At 35.3% G+C, this 22,397-nt stretch overlaps 1 protein-coding gene across 3 annotated transcripts in view; it reads left to right on the top strand.

Moving 5' to 3' along the window:
• Positions 1-22,397, top strand: part of Tbc1d8-9 (TBC1 domain family member 8/9) — a 104,194-nt gene that overhangs the window by 69,533 nt on the left and 12,264 nt on the right. For 2 of the 3 annotated variants that reach the window (XM_081751436.1, XM_081751438.1), the window contains exons 14-19: positions 3,647-3,719; positions 4,393-4,548; positions 7,627-7,812; positions 11,237-11,434; positions 12,913-13,072; positions 17,286-17,456. In XM_081751436.1, coding sequence (XP_081607562.1) covers positions 3,647-3,719; positions 4,393-4,548; positions 7,627-7,812; positions 11,237-11,434; positions 12,913-13,072; positions 17,286-17,456 — 944 coding nt within the window. The remainder of the gene's footprint in view (positions 1-3,646; positions 3,720-4,392; positions 4,549-7,626; positions 7,813-11,236; positions 11,435-12,912; positions 13,073-17,285; positions 17,457-22,397) is intronic. The other variant, XM_081751439.1, reaches the window with a different exon arrangement.

The raw sequence follows: 22,397 nt of genomic DNA, 5'->3' as shown, positions 1-22,397 counted from the left end.
TTTAACGTCCCATGACTCTGTACCGAGGCTAAGGGACACAGTGATGATGAGATGGATAATAAGGGTGAAATGAAGAAAGTGGGATGACATGGTAGAATCCGAGAAAACCCACGCATACGGTATTTGTCCACCACAAAACATTTGTCACGGGCTGAGATCGAACCAGGGACCCCAACCCCATACACTGAAGATAAGCGTTCTACCAATACATCACTTGTATGTGTTTTACATTATTTATAGACATATCCAAACTATATATAAAACTACATGAGCTGACATAAATTATTGAGCACTTCCTGTAGGGCTACAATGATTAAATTTGGCATGATTGTAGCTTTCCGGAACTAACCCACAGGAAAATTGCCAAAAGCGAATATTCTTAATTTTTAGGGGGTCTAAAGAGGGGATGAAGAATTTCCCTATGTTATTTAAATGGGCTTTTTTTTTTTGCCTATAATCTCATGTTTTAGGCATGGTGGAAAGACTACAAGGTGGATGCAATGCAGTGCTACATTCTTGTCGCTCTGGCGCATGACGTCATCTCGGTCGCAGACGTGGCCAGCGAGAATCAGATGAACTTTTAATAAGTGCTTGCTCGCTGGTATCTTACACGCAAACTTCTCTTCTATTTATAGTGATCTTCAACGAAGTAAAGATTTTAGTACAAACAATAATTATATAAACGTAATATAATCAATGCTTAAGCTGAATGAATTCAGAGGAAGATATTTACAACAGCAAAAGAAATAGTAATATCAGTTCATATTAAACAACTTTAAAGCTTGAACAACCCAATATTACTCATTACATTTTCTGCTTTTTCTTTCTTTCTTTTCTTTTCTTTTTTAAACATCTGAAGTAATACACTCGAGTATGTATAGGCCTGAATAATCTATAACACAGTGTGTCGTTAATGCATTTCATTATTATATATTTATGTGTGCTCTAGTATATTTTCGTAACACATTGATCGGTTTTGATTTACTATTATTATTATTTAGCTTGAAAGAGAATTCTTTACTGATGACCCCATATACATTTTGAGAATATCTCAAGGGAGAATTCATGGTTTTCGTAAACAGAAATGCACGTACGTACATTTTCGTTATGCTTGGACAGTTTTTTTTAAAGAGGTTGCTCCCACGTAAGTTTCGTTAGAATCTCAGGGGAGGTTAAAAACTTTATTGAGCAGGGACGCACGTATTTATTATTTTAAATATAGTTTTTATTTTTGATTTATAAAAAAAAATAATCTTATTTGGAATCGCTGATCATTTATTTATATAATTCGTATTTAAACAAAAGGTTTGCTAAAACTGACAGTTCTCTGAATATTAGTGTTAAAATTTACGCCATAACAAACTGTATTATTAAACATTTGTACGAAATAAAACGTTACGTATACTATTGTGTTCTAAAAATATATAGAAATAAATACACCGGTGTATGTATATACAAAGCACCTTAAACAAAGAAATTGCAACTTGACTATTTCAAGCAAGAAACAAAGTACTAGGCGTAGGTGAAGACGATGTAGGGGTATTACAGCTAGACTAGGAAACATATAAACCATAAAATTACATAATTTTCTTAATTTTCTTGATAAGTTTTCTCTTTTCTGTCCTGTGGACTAAAGAAGACAAAAGATAAATGCAAGTGAATGATTATGTGGAATTTGGTGGAATGAGAATGCGGGAATACCCCGAGAAACTCGCGGACATTGGTTGAGAATCTACCATATTTTTAAATTTACTGCAGTCATTCTTAATTTTGTAATTCTGGAGGGGGCCCCTAAATATGTATATGTAATTATTCAAAATTATGATTAAAATGAACAAAAAATTCAAAATATGAGTGTAAAAATGTCCCGACAATGTCTCTCTGACATGATAGGTGGATACTTTATTCTTTTGATCTAATACATTGTTATATATCTTTCTAGCCGTTAATCGTTATTACGAACCTTCCATTCGTTAGTTAATTTGAAGTACAACGTCCCGTTTTAGCACCGAGGCTACAGGGAATGCAGACCTCCAGAATGAAATGGGACCTGAACTACTTTAACGCGTTCAATGCTCTCCATTTGCGTAACTCGAGGGAGGTAATGCCCCCTAGATCATCGTGCCTCCCTTCTTGAGTTACATGCCTGCCTCTGTGGGGAAAATTTTGTCTCAATATCTTATGTAGAAGGAAATGATGATAGAAATGATCACCTCTGTCGGTCCCCCTTCCTCATGATTTCGAATCCGGGTCTTGCCTCAAAGTTCGTCTTTTTAAATTGTATTATTGGATATTTTGTATGCAGAATCAACACAAGCTACTGTAGCCCTATATACTATTAATACTAAAAAGAAACTACATAATGAAATAGCTTTTTTATAATTTCATTTAACATTGCATTTATTTATTACTTTTATGCAAAACTTACCATATTTTAGGTTTATTTTGTCCTGTCGCCTGCAAGCTAAAATCCATTTCTGGAGACATTCCCCCTCTTTTTGAGGAAATCTAAAGTATATTATATTAGTTCCTTTAATTTTTCTGTAATAATTAGTACAGCCGTACACTGCACAGTTAGGCATTCTCGATATCATTTAAAAGAACAAAGTAACAAAGAATTTCCACTTGTCACTTAAAGCCGCGCCTTTTCCCGTTGTCTCTTGCAAACTAGATGACGTCACAGCCACGACAGCGCTCCAGGCGACATGCGCATGCAGCCACCTTGTAGTCTTTCCACCATAGTTTTAGGAATAAAAACTTGAAATTCGGTATGCTTGTACGTTTTCGTTAGCGTTACCTAAGTGAATCATCAGAAATAAAAATTTCCAACCGTAGAGTGGTTTTATGGGGAACTGAAAAATCTTCCCGATGTTATTTATATGGGACGTCTTCTACACCCCAAAATGTTTAGACACTCCCGGCAGAATTAGAATGATGAAATTTAACATGATTGTAGTCTTCTAGGACTGATCGACAGGAAAATTGCCAAAAGTGAATATTTTTAATTTTTTAGGGATCTAAAGGGGGGATGAAGAAATTCCCATGCTATTTAAATGGGCGTTTTCTTGGGATACAAAATCTTATCTTTTAGATAGTTGAAATAGGAAAAGAAACTATAGAATTGTGGATTCAAGAGGTGCGAGGCCGTATGCCGAGCAAAGACAGTGTGTGGGGGGCGAAGCCCCCGGATTGGTAGATTCAGGAAATATGAAGAACAAGTTCACGAAATTCAGTGTTGATGCAAAGGCCGATAGATAAGAAATGCGAGGTCGTAGGCCGAGCAGACTCGGGGTCTGGGGCCGGAGCCCCAGCTAGCCAAATATTTATATATGACGACATTGTATATTTTATGCAGTTTTTCTGTCTGTTTAAGTTATGTATCCAATTTAATTGTTTAAAGATATAATGACAACAATAACTGTTGTAACTCCTTTGTGCATCTGTTTCACTGGCAACGGTTTTCCAAGCTAAATGAAAAATTCGTGATTGCTAATAAAACTCCAACTGACCAAAACAGTATATATATATACTCTCTTAAAGCATATATGCTACTTTTGTCAGTTGGAATTTTATTAGGTTCTTGAATTTTTCAAAGCTGGAATCAATAATTTACAAGAATTTATATGTAAACCTTTTTTTGTTTCAGTGTGATGCCTTATAAAAGCGCTGTGAATATAATAGACTGTTTCTTTTATGATGGAGCCAAAGTAATATTTCAGGTAAGAAGGCAGTTCATATATAGCTTTGAAATTAGATAATATAAAAATGGTTTTAGATTTCACTTATCGAAATAGTTATACATTAATATTTTCTGGTAACCGTAGAAGGTAAATTGCTTGTTGGTAAAACAATCGTTGCGTGTTATGTTTAAAAGAAAAATACCAATATCATTTGAAAATACATTTTTTTTTGTTTGTTTGTTAACAGAGCGAGATAGGAAGCTAAAATGATGTGCGTAATATATGCAAGTATCATATGTCTTTTTCTTAGCTGGCTCAGTAGGATTTAAGCAATCGGATTGTTCTCAGGGTGATAATAAGTCAATAGAGCTTTGGGTCCAATACATAGAGTATATTTTACTTTCTTTTTCTTTAAAGTAATATGGTTTGGGCAATGCATAAGTAAGTGTGTGACAAAAGCGATGGATCGTGATCCTGGTTCACATTTAACACTGTATGTAGTTTCCTCGCCTTTAAGCATTCTTATTCATTTTTTTTTTCAAACATGCTATCGTTTCAATTAAAACTAACTATTGAAGTTAATAAATTTCATTGGGGGAATAGATAGAATAAATTTTAAATAATGTTTTGTTGATGAACAGTGTAAAATATTGTTTTCATGTGATATCATTTAATTATGGCGTATATACATATGTTATTTTTATCTTCACAGATAGCACTTACTATTCTGGAATTCATGCAAGATAAATTGATGAACTGTTCTGATGATGGGGAAGCTATGCAGTTACTTACAGATTATCTTGAAGGTGTTTACAATGAAGAAGTAGAGGTGGATGTAGAAAAAGCTTCCACTGATGAAGGGAAAAAAGTAAGTACTACAAAGAAATATACTACTATCATATGAGTAATTACGTGTACCTTATGCTTCGAAGTAGAGTGAATGAGTAATCAGTAGTTTTTTTTTTTGTTTTTTTTTTTTAAATATAAAATTTAACTTAGAATTGTCTGAATTTGATTTGTTTTTAAGGTGCCATACAAAAGGAAAGATGTGAGTGAGTAAAGGATTATATGAAATTTTGGATGATGATGTGGTTCTTTTTAATCTGCGTACAGGAGTTTCCATTGTATGAACTCCTCGGGGTGCAGAAAAATGCCTTTTGTTTATCATTCACAAGTTACTCATTAAAAAAAAATAGAGAGCGATATGAAATGAGTAATAAATAAATATAATAAGTAATAAATAAAGATACGAGGGCTATCCAGAAAGTAGATTACGTTTTGGAATAAAAAATCAACAAAGTATAGGAAACAAATTTTATTATATACAGATGAAAGCCACACACAAATACTACTTTTCGACATAGTCACCATTCAAATTAAGGCATTTATCGTAGCGATGTACGAGCTTGGAAATTCCTTCGTCGAAAAATTCGGCCGCCTGCGACTTCAACCACTTCGTTACCTCTTCTTGCAGCTGTTCGTCGTCATCAAAACGCTGCATAGCCAGCCACTTCTTCATTGCTGGGAATAGGTGGAAGTCGCTCGGTGCCAGGTCGGGACTGTACGGCGGATGAGGAAACAACTCCCACTGAAAAGATTCAAGAACTTCACGCGTGACATTTGCCGTGTGGGGCCGGGCGTTGTCGTGAATCAACAAGATCTTAGAGCTCAACATTCCTCTGCGCTTGTTTTGAATTGCTCTTCTGAGGTTTTGCAGAGTTTGGCAATACCTTTGAGCGTTTATTGTAGTGCCTCTTTCCAGGAAGTCCACCAAAATCACACCTTTTCTGTCCCAAAAAACAGTCGCCATCATCTTCCTTGCCGACATTGTTTGCATGCATTTCTTGGGTTTTTGGGGAGAACCTGTGTGCCCCCACTGCATTGATTGCAATTTCGTTTCACAGTTCACGTGTTTCACCCATGTTTCGTCACCAGTAACGATGCGATCGAGTAAAGAGTCACCATCCTTATTGTAGGCGTCCAAAAAGTGCAACGCTGCAGCCATTCGCTGATTTTTGTGGTCCTCTGTCAAGATTTTTGGAATCCATCTTGCACAAAACTTGTGGTAACCAAGCTTTTCGCTGATGATTTCGTGCAACAAACTTCGCGAAATTTGTGGAAAACTCAAAGAAAGTTCCGTTATTGTGAACTTTCGATTTTCACGGACTTTAACATCGACTTTTTCGACAAGTTCGGCAGTCACTTTGCTGGGTCTCCCACTTCGATCTTCGTCGTGAACATTGGTTCGGCCATTTTTAAATCTTATGACCCACTGTCGCACTCCACCTTCAGTGATAATGTTGTCCCCATACACTTCACACAGCTGCCGATAGATTTCTATCGGTTTACAGTTTTTTGCTGTCAGAAACCTTATTACTGCACGCACCTCGCAGCTCGCGGGATTTTCAATTAACGCAGACATTTCAAACCGTCACAGTATCTTAACGGAGCACAGCACGAACCTCTCACTAGCACGGCTAGATGCCGACTGAGCTGCGCAACGCTCTGACCCCAAGATGGCCGCGCTAGCCCCGCCCCTAGCGGACACAGACGAAAACGTAATCTACTTTCTGGATAGCCCTCGTATTAGGACCCCTGAAAATCGGAAGCAGTAAGTACATTCCGCATTTAAAACTTCGCGTCTAGATGTTATATATCTGATAAATTTCGTTCGTTCGTTTGGAAGCATCAAAACTATATGAGGCTAAACGAACAGCATAAATGGAATCCAAATAATATGAATATTACTCATTCTAGCTTTAGAACTTCTTGTATACAGTACTTATTTTGGTTAAAAAGGAAAATGCTTAACTGCATGTTGATGTTACTTGTTTATGTACTTTAAAGCTGTCTATCATGTGGTATCAAGATCTGTTAAAATTGCCTTGGTCAGCGTTTCAAGTTGGTTTCAAAGTTTTAATGTGATACGCTTCATATGCATTTAGTATATTATTCAACTCATGTGGGACATAATTAATTGACAAAATAAAGGTATGTTACTAATTGTGCTATCCAATTTCGCATATGGTAATTATTTTCGCTACAGAGTTTTGACATAGAAATTAATAGAAGTCTAGAAGAGTTTAATTAGATCAGTGCTAAAGCGCTCATTTGTGGTGCGAGGGGTTCCCGGTTCGATCCCAGACCATATGAGTTTGTGGTGGACAGCATTGTTGACATGAATTTCCTCAAGGTTTTCCCTTGTCCTCTCACATTCTTATTTATTTCATAATCATTCACTTTCATTAATCACCTTTCTCCTTTAGGCTACAGGACATAATTGGAGGACATAAAACTAGACAATTAATTTCACTTTTTTCAATTTGATTAGATTAATAAACATTTAAAAGCTATTAAAAGTGGATGCTCGTAACTTAACCTAAATATTGAAGTAGCCTTTTCCAGTTAAAAGTGCAACAGAAGTGTGTAAAAATAGCAGGCCAACATACGATTTTTTAAAACTACATAAGTTTAAACTTCAAATGTTTACTGATTAGTGCCCGTCTCATAAGAAAATATAGGTAAATTCCTCTAGACTTGTATTAACTTCTAAGTGTAGTCTGACAATGGCAACAGTCTCTTGCTGAAATGAGTACCATACGAGAAATTAACATAATTGATGACTAATATTTCTTTATTTTTAATTCATAAGTATTGTTCCTATTTGTGATTTGGATTTATGTAAAGTTCTTACTCTCTTTCAATACAAGTGAGAAGGTTAACTTCTTTACAAATATTAGTTCTTACATATATAATCTCACTTTTTCACTTTTATTCTCAATGCAATTTTCTCCTTGATCCTCTTGGTAAGGAATTCCGTTTGCATCAGAAAATTTAATAGAATGATATTATTACACGACTTTATAAAGAAATTTTAAGGAGAATATAAGTTTTTGCTGTGTACGTACCGTTAACAATATTAATTATACTGTATTTATACTTCCAGAGTATATCTGTTCAATCCCTTATCTATGAAGCATACAGTCGATACGGGTTTCTGTCTGCTGGAACAATTGAAAGGCTTCGGCTGAAACATCGGCTTCGAGTAGTACAATCTCTTGAAGATGGAATGTCAAGGAATATTGTTCGCAGTGTAGTCACGGATGGCTATTTTACTTCTGAGGAGTTGCAGGTGCGTTTACTAACTAAGTAAATCTATAGCCTTTGGAACCCGGAGATTTAATGCCGCATTCACAAAATCTCTCCATTAACTTCTGTCCTTAGCCAACTGGATGCAGTTTCTACTTTGTATTCCTGAGATCCATATCAATTATCCCTCCCATCTGCGCCTAGGTCTTCTTAATGTGTGTGTGTTTTTCGATTAGGTTTCCAGTTAAAATTTTGAAAACGTTCGTACTTTCTTCCATTCTTACTACATGACCTGAATACCGGAGGCTCCTAGACTTAATGGCACTCAATGTTAGGTAAACGGTATAAATTATGCAATTCCGTGGTGTGAAATTTCCGCCATTTCCCATTTCCGTTCTTCTTTGGTCCGAATACACGCCTCAGAATTTTATTCTCAAATATTTTCAGTCTACGTTTTTCCCTCAAAGTAAGCGAGCAATCATTCAGTACAACAGGCATAGTTACCGTTTCATGTATTTTAAACTTCAAACTCTTCGAAATAATTCGCGAAGACGAATTACCCGATTTTAGCCAACATTTGATTTCTTCGTGGATATAGTTTTGATCTGTTAATGCTGGTCCTAGATCCTTATTATTTGATATGTTTACATATCAGGTTAGGCGTTGCCCCTATCAATATGAGTGAAATATGTATATACCGAAGAACAGCGCCTTTGACGGTGCCCCTGTGAATTCTCGGACCGGCTGACATGTCCCTTCTTGCCTAAACCTGATTTCAAATGTCATTGGGACTGTCACCAATCAGCTTAGCGATCCCGAAAACTAAATTCGACACGAATATCGGTCATTTTGAACATGTTATTTTGCACGCCCTTCTCACCCGTAACGTTCATGATGATAATGGCAAAAGTTACGACTTAAATGGCGTCGGGAGTGTTACTGTCTATCTCAGCAAGCCTGAAAAATATGGTTTTGACACTACTATCGGTCATTTGAACATATTATTTTGCACGCTTTTCCTAAATATCTCTCCTTCTCCCACGACGATGAGGGCTGAAGTTGGATTTGAACTGGGTATTTATCATCTCTCTTTATGCATACATTTTGACCCTCCATAATCCCACCCGTGCCAAAATTCGGAAAAAAAGGGCTTAGTATAGAACTAGATCTTGTGATGATTTATCCATGACATAGATTTGGTGACACTAGGTTACTCCTTTCTGTGCGAAAAGCTGACAGAGAGATTATATACACACTTATATTATATTGTATTAGTATAGATGTAAACAAGTGATATTTGATTTGCCTTTTCCTCACAGTGATCTCGTATCATTATTTTTCGTATTTTGATGATCTTGTTTACTAGAGAAAAAAAGAAAAGAAAATCTCGCGAGTCCGAAAGAAAATGAAAATCTTGTGAGTCCATTTTGGATTTTTTTTTTTTTTTTTAAAGATGGCATAAAATATTTAATATTTTTCTGTCTGGAGCCAAAACAGACGAACAAATTGAGTGAACAAAGTTACATAACGTGAACTCTTCATGCGGGGTTTACCGAGTTCTGGTTGGAAAGCTTTTGGGTAAGAGAGCTCTGGGCAGGCCAAGAACAAACAAGAAGAAGAATATAAAGCAAAACCGTCAGAAGTAGGTGAACCAATCCCTACTGGATGGTTTGGCACAGGATAGGATTCAGTGGTCTTCTTTTATTTCTGGCGCGATGAACGTCCGGCTTCGTTAACACTCGCCCAGCGAAGATACTAGAAATAACGTATCCGACGAACATAGGGTCATTTTTGATCTGTCAATATTTTAATTGCTTTTTAAGGAGAACATAATATTATTACTAGATTTTCAATTAATTTAAAGTTTGATATTGGTGAGCATTTTGGTCTTCAGTGGCAGATCTAGAAGGTAAAAATTGGGGTGCCAGCCAGAACCCAGACTATATAGCTTCAGCATTTTCTTGTTGCTGTATAATCAGTTCACGAAATATCTCATCTGAAGTTTTCAAAAACTTTTGCTCGGACATTATTGCCGCACAGAGAACAGACGCGCACAGTTTATTTATATTCTTCGTCTGCATGAGTCAAATTGGACCAAAATGTTTGATATTTACTCTGACAGGCAGTGTTACCAGTTCATGAAAGGAAATTTCCCGTCCGTATAAACATGAAATTTTCTAATATGATTCAATGTTTCCCGCAAATATATAACGCACACAAACACACCCAGATATGCATATATATTACCATGCGTTTCCATTGGTACATATTTTGAAGAAAATGATCTCATATCCTACATATTTGGAAGAAAGTATCCTGCATTCCCGCCACTGATATGAATTTCCCGTTTTGTGAGAATTTTTTGCTACCTGGCAACACTGCTGACATGGAGCAAGCTAAGGGAATGAGCAAGTGACCATGAGTAGAAGTGATCATGCAGAGAGAGTAAAATGGCAACAAATCGGACGGTGTGAGGTAGACAAGACAAATAAAATATGCTTCACGTAAACAGCGAAAACCGGATCATTCAAGACCCAGACAAAGAATTGTTTATTTGTGCTTGACAAATAAAGAATATTAGAGTAATAAAAGTGTTACTACATGGTACGTAGGTTAAAAGAATTACCTAGGTCGATGACCGGAAAAAGGAAGAAGAAATGGGAAAAAAGTTAAAATAAAACATTTATGGGTCAAAAATGACCCGATCTCCGTTGGGCGAGTGTTAACTCGTAGAGTTAGTTAGGATTGAATGAATTAAATAGAAATGACAATTTAACTTGCTCAACGTTTTAGTAAATATTAATTCTTACCCAGCTAATTTTTATTGAGGTTGGAAAATTTTCCTGAAAAAAATATTGTAATCTAATTTCCTTGTGCATAAATCGGACGCGAACCTAACATCTTTCGCATTGGTGTCTAAAGCAATAGAAATTGGTGTTTCAATAACTAAAATTTAAATTTATAACAGATGTTTGGGGTTTTTGACCGTAAATAAGAGTAGGTGACATTTACTTTTGATAAGCATGGCTAAATTCCTAAATCACTGTCTTAAAAAGCTGTTGTGGAACGACAGGTCTTTTAGTTTTTTGTCGTTAGGGAGATATGTTACTGATTTGATTAAATAATAGGACCTTGGTCATTGAAACAAGTGAAGAAAACATTCTTCTAAGTAAAAGGCCCAGTGTATAAAAAAATAGTTGTTGCAGAATACAATTAGGATTAGAGATAATCACTAAATCTGTAGATAGTGCCTTGATGAACGATAGATAGTGCCTTGTTGTTCGTGAGACACTGACGTCATGATGTTGCCAATTCAGAAATTTTAAATTGTAACGCCCTTTTTACAAGTTAATTCAGATTGGTGTGGCTTTCTACCTCGGAATCCACGGCACTCCTAAATCTAGTGGAACTGTGAAAAGATCACATACGTTATTGTTTTTCACACGTTGTTTTGCTTTTTTCTGAAGGATTTGCTTGCTCTTGTTCGTGAAGAGGTGATGAGCCAAAGACGAGCATCGCCTGAGACAGCTGATCGATACGATCCAACACAGCCTTATTATGAAGCCTACCAAGTGGATTTTGAGTTCTTTCACTTGTTGTTTACTGGTCTCTCTCCATGGGGACAAGGATCTTTAGCAGAATCTCTTTCAGCTAGACTGTTTAGGGTACGTATACTATAATTTAACTTCAATTTATGGGACTAGAAACTTAAATATTTTAAGAAGAGGTAAAGTAGATTTGGAGAGATAAACTTTGAAATAAATCACTCTTTATTAAAACTTGAAATCCAGCTCTTAGGAATACGGGGATGGAAAATAATTGGGTTTTGAAAAACCGAACACCATGATCCAGAACTACATTTATTTCAAAGGATGAAGTTTACAGACATAATGATAAGTTACAGGGTAGCAGTAATTTTTGTTACCAAGATTAAGGAGGGGGGGGGGGAGGGCAACGAACTAATATGTATATATGAGTGAATATATTATTTTTATTAAGATTTTAAAACAACGATGAGGTATTCGTAAAAGTAAAAGTGTTTCGATGGTGTTTTATTTTTATTACAATTTATTTGTTGATGAGAAGTGGTAAATTTACAAGTAGTGCGTTGGTAAAGGAATACTTGTGTCACTGTTAGGAAGGAAAAAAAAAACTAGCAACTGCAGATGCACTTTGGTATTTAACAGTGTATGTTTCACATGCATAAATACACGATAATTTCTTCCAGCAAAATAAAAACTATCACTTGTTATTGGAAATAAACAACATACTTTTTAGCCCCACAAAAATTCGTTTTTCTTGATTTTCTCGAGAACTGCGCATAAGAATTTATCTTCAGGCTTGTTATTTTGTTCAGCTTCATGTGAACTATCGATTGATATATGTCTTGTGTCCTTCGACAATATTTTAGTTAAGCAGAAATTAAAATTTAAGATTTAATGATAATTTTAAATTGTATCTCATTAATCGTAATATGCACTGGCGTCTTGCTAGTGTCGTAATAAAGAATTTAATGAAGGTATATTCCAGTATCAGTTTCACCTTAATAAGTGGTATGCTTCTCGTACAGGATCAGTCTTTAAGTTTACAAAGAAATTAGTTTTTATCCATATTTTCGAAAGCCATGCATGAGGTTTTACACTCTCACATATCATTTTCTTCCAATTCTGTGAGGTCTTATCAGTTGCTATATGTCTCATCTTTGGTCAAATTATTTTCCGTTAAACACTAATATTGAAATTTAAAGTTATCGTGAAAAACTTACTGTATCCTACTTGCCCGTTAGACATGGCTACGATCACTAGAGTGCTCTGTGACATCTGTGGCATCATCTACAAATAAATGGAAAATGGAAAGAACTATCCTTAATGTTACTTTATTATTATAACAGCTTCGATCCCTGCGCTACTTCCCAGATTTTCAAAGTGTATTTTAATCCTTGAATGAGCTTAACATTTCAATAATTAATAACAGAAATATATCAGTCCTTGAAACAATAATTACGTGGTTAAAGTTGTTGAGAATTTTGATTAAAATTTTTATCATTTTAATTTAAATAGCAAAAAAAATTTTTTTTAAAGTTTCGTTTGTATCTTTTTTGACGTGGCCTGAGCAACAAGTAAAAATGTTTCCTTTTGTGTAGTTACTGGACGGAAACCAAGATGGTCAGCTTAATTTTCGGGAAGTGGTTGCAGCTCTTGGCATGACTAGCTCTGCAGATTTAACGCAAAGGCTGAAGTTGCTCTACATACTCCATTTACCGCCTCTCCTAAATACATCCGAAGTAGATACTCCTCAGTCAGGTAATTAAGTTTTTTTTTTTAGTTTTTTTTTTTTTTTGTTTCTTTAATGAAATGGATATAATGAATTTTTCTACTTTCTTTCTTTGTCTAATGAAGCATTTAGCGAAGGTACTTAGAGTGTAGTTTTTTAATGTTTTGTTTTTGGTAGATAATTCATTTTGTATGTCTGTTCGTCTTTGTACATTCGCTGGTTGGAAAGCTATCTGTAAAATAGAACATACAAAGTTAAAATGGGGCCTGCACATTCTCTTGTAGGCTAGTAAAAAAATGGGATACCGCAAGTGTAGCTCTTAGGCTCTTGTTATTTTCTTTATTTTTAAATGATTTCCCGGAAAAATCAAGTACTCTAAACATTCTGTTATATGCTGACGATATAAAGTTGTTCAGGTTAGTCAACAATGAGTATGATGATTATTTACTACAGCAATACTTAGATACAATAAACACGTGATGTAGAAACAATTTACTAAAAATTAATGATAAGGAAACAAAAGTTATAATATACACAAATAAAACTCAATATTATGTCAGTAAATACGAGGTCAGTGGTGTACAAATAGAGAAAATAAGCATTATTGAAGATCTAGGTATTACATTTGACGGTCAGTTAAAGTTCGTTATCACATAAATTCTATTGTACAAGATTCCAAAAAGATAGTAGGTTTTATTTTTAAACAGTGGGCTATATTTCAGAGATAAAGCTTGTAATGTTATATGTATAAAAGTTACCTGTAAGATCAAAACTAACATTTGGTTAATCTAGAAGAGATAGAGAAATAGAACCTGCATAATGAAGACTTCATTTCAGTAGGAGGTAGAATGATTAGATGTATACCGTTTGCAGATGATATGGCTCTTGTTGCAAAATCTGAAAATGAAATCAATAAGATGTTAGAAAACTTGAGGAAGAGCTGTGAGGAATATGAGATGAAAATAAATGTGACATGGTGAAAAGACAAAAGCCATGGTAGTTGGAACGAAGGAGCCAGTGTCAAATATGGAAGTAGGAGGGGAGAAAAAAGAACAGGTGACTAGTTTTTGATATCTGGGTAGTATTATTAGTGATGATATGAAGTGCGAACGTGAAATAAAAGCAAAGATAGGAATGGGGAAAGAAGCCTTTAGGAGGAAGTAAAGACAAAAGTGGGATCTTGAATAAAGAATTGAGAAAAAGACTCATAAAATGCGTGGTGTGGAGTATTGTGCTGTATGGGGCAGAAACATGGACATTACGGAAAAATGATGAAAAACGAATGGAAGAGAACTTTCGAAACGTGGATGTGGAGAAGAATGGATAGAATTAGCTGGGTCGAGCGGAAAAGAAATGAAAGGAAGTTAGAAATGGTGGGCGAGAAAAGAATAATTTTAGATATTATTAAGAAGAGGAAGAGAAACTGATTGGAATATTGGCTAAGAAGGAACTGTGTCATAAGGGACATGCTAGAGGGTTTGGTGGCAGGAAAGTGAGGGAGAGGGCGAAGGATACTACAATTAATGGACGATATCAAAACAGAAAAATCGTGTGTGAAGAGGAAGAGGTTAGCGGAAGACCGTGGAGGATGGAAGCTTTTCAGTTGCGGTAAGTGATCTGCCAATAATGGCAGAATACCTATGATGATGATGATACGAAACAGTGTTTTTAAAACTTTTTGACGAACAAGATAGAGGTCAAAAATATTTTATTCGACTACTATGTTTTAAGATGAAAATGAGCTACTGTTCACATAGCTATGAATATTGGAATGATTATTGGGATTTGGAGAGTCGTATGAAAAGAGGATAAGATTTTGGCAAAGTATGCATGCAAAAAATATTAGATAACATACATATCAGTGAATACTGTTTACGAAACAGGTTTTAAAGTACTACATCATAGCAAAGAAATAACACGATTTTAGTTCCTGTGTATTGGAGATGTGAAAGTTTAAAAAAGATTGACAGATTCTTTAAGTATATAAATTTTGACTTACTGTATTAAGCAAGTGAAAATTTTATGAGATCTGACTGATAGTTTTTAAGCAATAACTTTTATCAACATTAAACTAAAATGTAATTATAAGACTGCTGGTCTTAGCTCTTCTTTGTTTTAGATAGATAGAGAGCTTGGTAATTTTTACAGCGTTGACAAGGAATTATTTCTCTTTAATTGACTTTTATATGCATTATGTTTTATATTAGAGCTCCTATGTTGACCATTTTCTTATTTCTTATTATTATTACTATTAGTAGTATTATTATTGCGTCGTAATGTAGTGCTCTGATACCACAAAATATGCTGTATTTTTGTCAACAAGCTGTTCGCGATGGTGGTGGTGGTGGTTGTGATGATGATGATGATGATTACTATTATTATTATTATTATTATTATTATTATTATTATTATTATTATTATTATTATTATTATTATTATTATTATTATTATTATTATTATTATTATTATCTTTGAAGGAAATCTTAGGCCCTGGGTTATTATGTGTTGCGTAATCTCAAATTATTTCTTCAGCATTCAGTATTCAACTCTTTTATGTAAGTGTGTGTATTGTCGATTTTCCTTCCACCTGATTTGTATCGTACTACCCTCTTGTCCATTGTTTATTAGGAAAAAAGTAATACACACTCGGCGTAGTTAGTTTTTCATGTTGTTTACTAAGGGTAGTTTGCTTTACCTTCATCGGTAACAGACACACATTCCTGATGTATTTACTCAATAGTTGACCTATTCTAATGAGAATGTTATTAGCGTATGGAAGGTCAGTCACTTATTTTTTGCCCCCCACCTGTCCTCGCGATGCTGTGTGCACACCGCAATACCTACACCATCGGGTGAGTACAAACGGTCACTCTTCTTTCCTCCGACCCAGATCCGCCACTAATTGACTTTGCTTATCTAACGAGAAGCGTCATTTCAGTGCTGCTAGGGCGTTGGCATAATTCTAGTGTACTTCTATAAAACAGTACAATCATTTCATCATACTATCAAGAGCGTCTGAGAAGTTATTTTGATGGGTAGAAACTAGACAATAACACTACTAAGGACATTTCTGAACATAAAACGTGTGCTTCGTAATGAATCCTTCAGTTTTGTAAATAGCAGAAGTTGTTGGGTGCAAGATCAGGTGAGTAAGTGGGTAGGATAGAAGATTGCATAAAAGTTTTCACTTGGGACACCTGGCGAAACTTTTTGGATGGAACCGAAGAGGAATGTTTCCTGTACATTCAGTACATGCTGTTGGTCGGTAGCTGCGGGGCTTATATCTCTGTGTTCTCTCACGAATTTCACAAACCAACGACATATGAAGCATTTATTCACCACTTCTGTTCCACGTATAGTGTGAATATTTTTCGTGACTGTATGAGAAGAACGTTCCCGTTTGAACTTACAAATGAAGAGCACTCACGATTGTGTTCTATATGGTGCATTTTTTTACGGGCCTATTTAACAACACTGTTTCCTGACTGAGAGGATACTCTAACTTGTTTTCTGACCATGTACAAAGTTTTTGACGTCGTAAGCGTGACCGCGGTTCATTCTTGCGTTATAGACGGTTGTTTTCCCCACACGTAAAATTGGACATTCCAGTTACACCAATCCAATACCTAAGGGGTTACCAAAGATCATGATTCTGAGATATTTGAAGAGTACGGAACGAAGACAAGTCCTGAAGAGAGGTTACATGGGACGATTAAGTTTTGAAGCCTTCCTCACGCCGTTTCCATTCGTGGACGCAAAAGGTAATCATGCTCATGTCATTAGGTTGGTATAACTGCGATATACCGCTTATTAACAATTCCACAAGTAAGGTAATTGACATCGCGTCCTTAAAGAAAAAGAATTCTAATCTTTGCCTCATTAATATTTTTTAACATTTTTGTACAACAAAAACATAACCAAAATGCTTGTTTTGTAATAGTCTCATAGATAGTGCTATGAAAAAAGTGCAATGAATATAGTCATTGAAAATTTAAGACCAAACCTATTTCGCAAATCGAATATATGTACATCATTGATTTCAAAATGTTCGATGACAGATAAAAATATAGCAGTAGTGTTCAGCAGCGTGAGGATAATCTTATTTAATGCAACAAACTCAAGATACCTAATTTGTTTCTGAATTTTTATGTAGTTTTCTTTGCATTTATTCCATCTTATTTTTTTTCTTATATTTGAAATGTTGGTGACTGATTGGTAAGGAAATCATGATTCTGTTCACAGAGAGTGGACCTGAAGTGGCGACAGAAGCTACTGAGTTCTTTGACACTATGGAGAAAAGTTTGAATTCATTGAGTTCTCTTTCAAGTCAAGCTAATGAAACAGCAACACTGGGTATTAGCTCTGATGATAAGTCCAAGACTTCAATTAATAATGAGAATGCATCAGTAACAGGTTAGATCAGTATATTAAGTTTATTGTTATTTTAAAGGAAAGTATGAATTAGTAAGTAATAGTTCTTGAGTTATCAGTCAAATAGTATATCATTTGTTGATATGATTCCATGATATTTTTAAAAATAATGACAAAAATAGAAGAGAAACACACTGTGTTTCTGGGGCGAAATAATCAATATTTGCCATTTTGAAAGAATAATGTTGTTTAGAAAACAGATTCGGTTACTAGCTAAGTTAAACGTAGCTTTGTGTCTTACGAATTCAATAGCTCTCGTTAAGAAAAGGAAGGAAGGAAAAAAAAAAAACTATTGAGCTGGAATCCAGTCGTACAATAAATGTATGGTTTGGACGCTGTTTCTGTTTCAGACCAATAAGTAAATAAATAATAAAACTATTTGAAGGATTTTTTTTTTTTTTTGATGTAGTTATATGTCAGTGAAATAGAAATGTATTATACTATATGACTGTACACATACTATAACTGTACATATCATACAGTTTGACAGACAAGAAATTAATTATAAAGTCTCCATCGATTTTGTAGGAAGAATTTTTCAACACTTAAATTTTGCGTTACGAACACAAAATTCAAAACAAGAGACAAACACTTAGCTTTAAGTGTATGACACAGAGTCACGGACTCATCTGATTACAAATAATATAGATGAAGCTAAATTCTATATTGCTGGGTAGAATACCATATTATCAGTAGCATCAATTCGCTATCACAAAAAATAAATACAATTGGAAAATATTTATTGAAATTGAGAGCATTGGAGTATTGTCATAATACTTAACGTTGGAGTAAATTTCGAATTCATATAGAACTTGGAATACTTTGGTTTGAAGAGCATTAGCCTACGTTTTGTCCCTAGCGTAATGAATTTAAACTGGTGTCTAGATACAATAAAACAATCTCTAAATAGACTTGATGTAACATGGATAATATGTTGTTACTATTTTACTGAACCCAGTAATTCTTTTATAAGCAACACACATATTTCTAGATAGCTATATTTAAATTAATTTAAGTTCGTGTTTATATACATACCTTGTAAAAAATTACGAAGATACTTTTAAACTTCATAAAGCTTTTTAACAGTTAATAGGTAGTACTAACATTGTGTAATATTGGAATCCAGCGATCATAAAGTGAAAAAAGGATTGTGTACACGAGGTAGTTAAAAAAGCTAAAACTTTCAATTTTTTGTTGCAATTCTGCATTATGGTGATGAACATAATAATGTGAACAACAATTTAAAGTATGTATTGTTAATACTCTATTGAAGAAATTAAAAATGAAAATGTATGAAAATCATTATTTTATCTTACTTTAGTGTATGTGTGTTTGAAAGTTGGGTACTAATTCAAACGGATTAAAACAAACAGCATCTTAAAAAACAATAAAAGAAAAAAGAAACTCTTGAGGAAAATGTATTTTGAAATAAAGCACAATCAAACTCTGATAGGAGGAAATTACACGAACGAAATTTCACTATATGTATTTGTTATCGTATATATACGGAAATAAGAATAAGCGTCTAAGAGGGAGAGACACGTGTTTTGCACGCGAAATACACTGGAAGCGCATAGAAGGTCAGTTGAAAATCATATGGAGAAAACCTTTGCATAGGTGTACAAAATGATGTAAAAGTAATACAGGGTAGGTGAAAAGTAACTAAGCATTATAACTCTCTTATAAATATGTGATATTGATTTTCATTTATTAGAACGAAATGCACATGTCCTTTGTTACATAAGAAAACAAAATAATATGTTAAATATCAACTTAGCCGTCTGTGTTGTTAACCAGTTTCCTCAAACGGCCAGGAATACGTTTGCGTTAACCTCGTGAATTCGTGGTTCCAATTCCTTTACTGCTGTAAACACTAGTTTTTGTTTCAGTATATTCTCATATTCCGTTATGTGTTTGTTATTTTCTTCGTGTCTGGTGTGTGTGTTTGCATTGTTGAAAATTTCCTGCATGTGTTTCATTAAATGTTTTCCTCTATATCTCTCGTATTGGTTTATTCTGCCTGAGTCTTTTCTTATTTCCTCTTATGTTGCTATTAAGGGTTTCTTCCTTTAAGTATTTCCTCCGGGTTCTGTTAGCTTCTTTTTTCGGTTGGTATTTGATCTTATTTCTCTCCTCTGTTATTCTTGTTATTGCTAAAACTGCATAAGATAATATTGCTTGGATATCATTAAAAGTTTGTGCTTTGTTCGTTTCCTCTGGCAATATTTTATTCATTTCCTTTGTTGTCTTAGTTTTCCTAATAGTGTTGGTTTCTGTATTGGTGGTTTTTCTTCTGGAACTGTTTCCTAAAATTCTGCTTTTGCTTTCTCGTATTGTTTTCAGTTGGCTGTGGTCTTTCTTATCCATGTCTTTGCCATTAGTTGAGTTTCTAATTTCTTTTGCTTTTAGATTGCGTCCGTTATTTGCGTCTTCCGTACTGTTTATATTTTCTGAAATCTCTGACGTTTGTCATTTTTTTGTTTTTGTTTGTTTGTTTCCGTAGCTATTGCTTTTGCTGTTTCTTTGATGATCTGTAGTCTGATTATTGATATTAGGTTGTTTACTTCTATTGTTCGTATCTGGTCTGCTATTCTCTGATCGGTTACTTCGATTTCTGGATTTTTTTTTCTGAATTGCATTCCAAATTGTTGCCTATATCCTGTGTTAACTGTTTTGAGTTTCGTTGTTATGTTGTATAAGTGCATTAATTCTTCGTTTATTTCACTTGACTATTTCATGCGCTTTCACGGTTTTCTTGCCTTGGTAGTTGCTGGGTACAAAATTTTCTGCAGATGTACTGATGTGGATAGAATGATACTTATCTGCTCAGTTGTAGTATCTTCAGGTGTCCGCTGATTCAACATCCTGTCACCGATGACTCATATGCTGTCATGTCCAGTATTGGCTATAGATTTGCCCTGGAGCTTATTTATTTATTTATTTATTTATTTATTTATTTGAGGCTTCCTTTTCTCTTGTTCATTTCCATTATCGTGGGTTTTGGTTTATTACTGTTGACAGTCATCACCTAGCTTTTGGGGGTCCTTCACCAAGGCAGCACTTCCTCGCCATGCCACGGTGAGGTATGGGCGTTGTGCTATTTGATTGGGTGATCATCGTCACGTGATGATAGAGCATTTTCTGGTCTTTACTGCCGCTCTGGTTGGAGGCTGCTTATTTGGTGACCTGCAGGTGACCTGCACTGGATACCGTTCCACTATCCACCACCCGTGGACCCCTCTTGTTCCCTGAGTTGGGTTCCCCTTGCATTGGATTCTGCCTTTCCTTACTACTACAAATCGAGGCGGAGAACTGTTAATGAATAACCTATTTTTTTCCCTTTAATTCACACTTCTAATTCATTGTTGACACGCGGTGGCTCAGTGGTAGACCGTTCACCTCTGGTGCTTGGGGTGCCGGATTCGACCCTAGCCCCCGCCAAGTGAACTTCGTGGCGGACAAACACCGTGTGCGTGGGTTTCCTCGGGGTTCTCCCGTTTCCTCCCACTTCATTCCACAATTTCATTCGTTACTCATCATCACCGTCTTCTTTAGCCTAACCGGCATAATCGTGGAACGTAAAACTCAAAAAAGGATTTCATTTCATTGCATTTTATTAGTTGACACATTTCCATTTATACAATTTCAATATTTTCTTTGTAAATTTCCTGTTTATACTCAACCTCTGCAGTGATTATTAGTAATCTTAAACATTAGCAATGTCATTAACACACACGATAGAGTTTCGTTCCTTTACTATTTAGTACTTCAATGTGAAGAATATTTCCTGAATGTGTGTGCAACATACTGCCCACCGTTGGCACCTCGGAGTTTTCTGAAAGCATGTGAAGTATTATAAGAATTCTACCATTTTTTGAACATCCACTAGCTTTAACTGTTACAGGTCGAATGACGTTAGGTCTGACCCACTGCGATCCATATGTCCTCAGATTTGTCACATTTACACCATCTCCTGCGTAAGAGCTTTTGACTACTTGATGTATTGAAGAAATAATTCTACACAAGTTTGGTTCTGTTTAAATATACCAATAGTATACGTAAACGTGACAAATTGAGGATATATGAATCGCAGCGGGTCAGGCCTAACGTCATTTGACAGCTGACAGTTGAAGCTAGTGGATGTGCAAAAAGTGTGTGAATTCTTGTAATCAGACGTAAGATACTGCGCCGTAAAGAGGAGTGAACTTGCCGCAAAAGTGCGCTACATTTGACAGTTTTATTTTGATAGAGTCGCAGATGCGCGCAGCCCCGTGTAGAAATTTGTGTTGCTTTGGCCAGGCAAAAGACAGTTCAGTTGCTTTCATTTTGAAAATTTTGATATCAAAGGTGCTCCTCGCAATGGACATCAATCACAACAAAAGTGGATGATATACTGGGGAAAGTCAAGCAAGACTGGCATGTAAATAGTTATGGCATCGCTAATGACTAAAGATCCATCGTAAAACAATACTAAACCATTTGAAGAAAACTGGATACAAAAAGCTCTCCGTTTGGGTGCCACGTGATCTGACTCAAGAACATGTACTCTATCGAATTTCTATCTGGGAATTTCTACTGAAACGTAACGAACTCGATTTTTTTTTTTAAAGCAGTTACTCACGAGTGTTGAAAAGTGGATAACATACGACAACAATGTGCGAGGAAGTTCGTAGTCAAAGCGACGAGAAGCTCCATAAAGGCTATGCCGAGTGTTTGGAGGGATTGAAAGGGATTGTGCATCACGAGCTGCTGCTGCCACGCAGAACAATAGACTCGGACCTGTATTGTCAACAATTAGCGCGAGTGCACGTAGCAGTTAAAAAAAAAAAAAAAAAAAAGTATCAACTTAAAGGGAATCGTATGCCACACTGACAGCACAAAACAGCATACATCTCTAACGACCCTTCAGCAATTCAGAGAACT

The sequence above is a fragment of the Thermobia domestica genome, chromosome 3 (genome assembly GCF_964235325.1).
Source record: "Thermobia domestica chromosome 3, izTheDome1.hap1.1, whole genome shotgun sequence".
NCBI classification, from domain to species: Eukaryota; Metazoa; Arthropoda; class Insecta; order Zygentoma; family Lepismatidae; genus Thermobia; species Thermobia domestica.
This window is presented reverse-complemented; position numbering and strand designations above follow the sequence as displayed.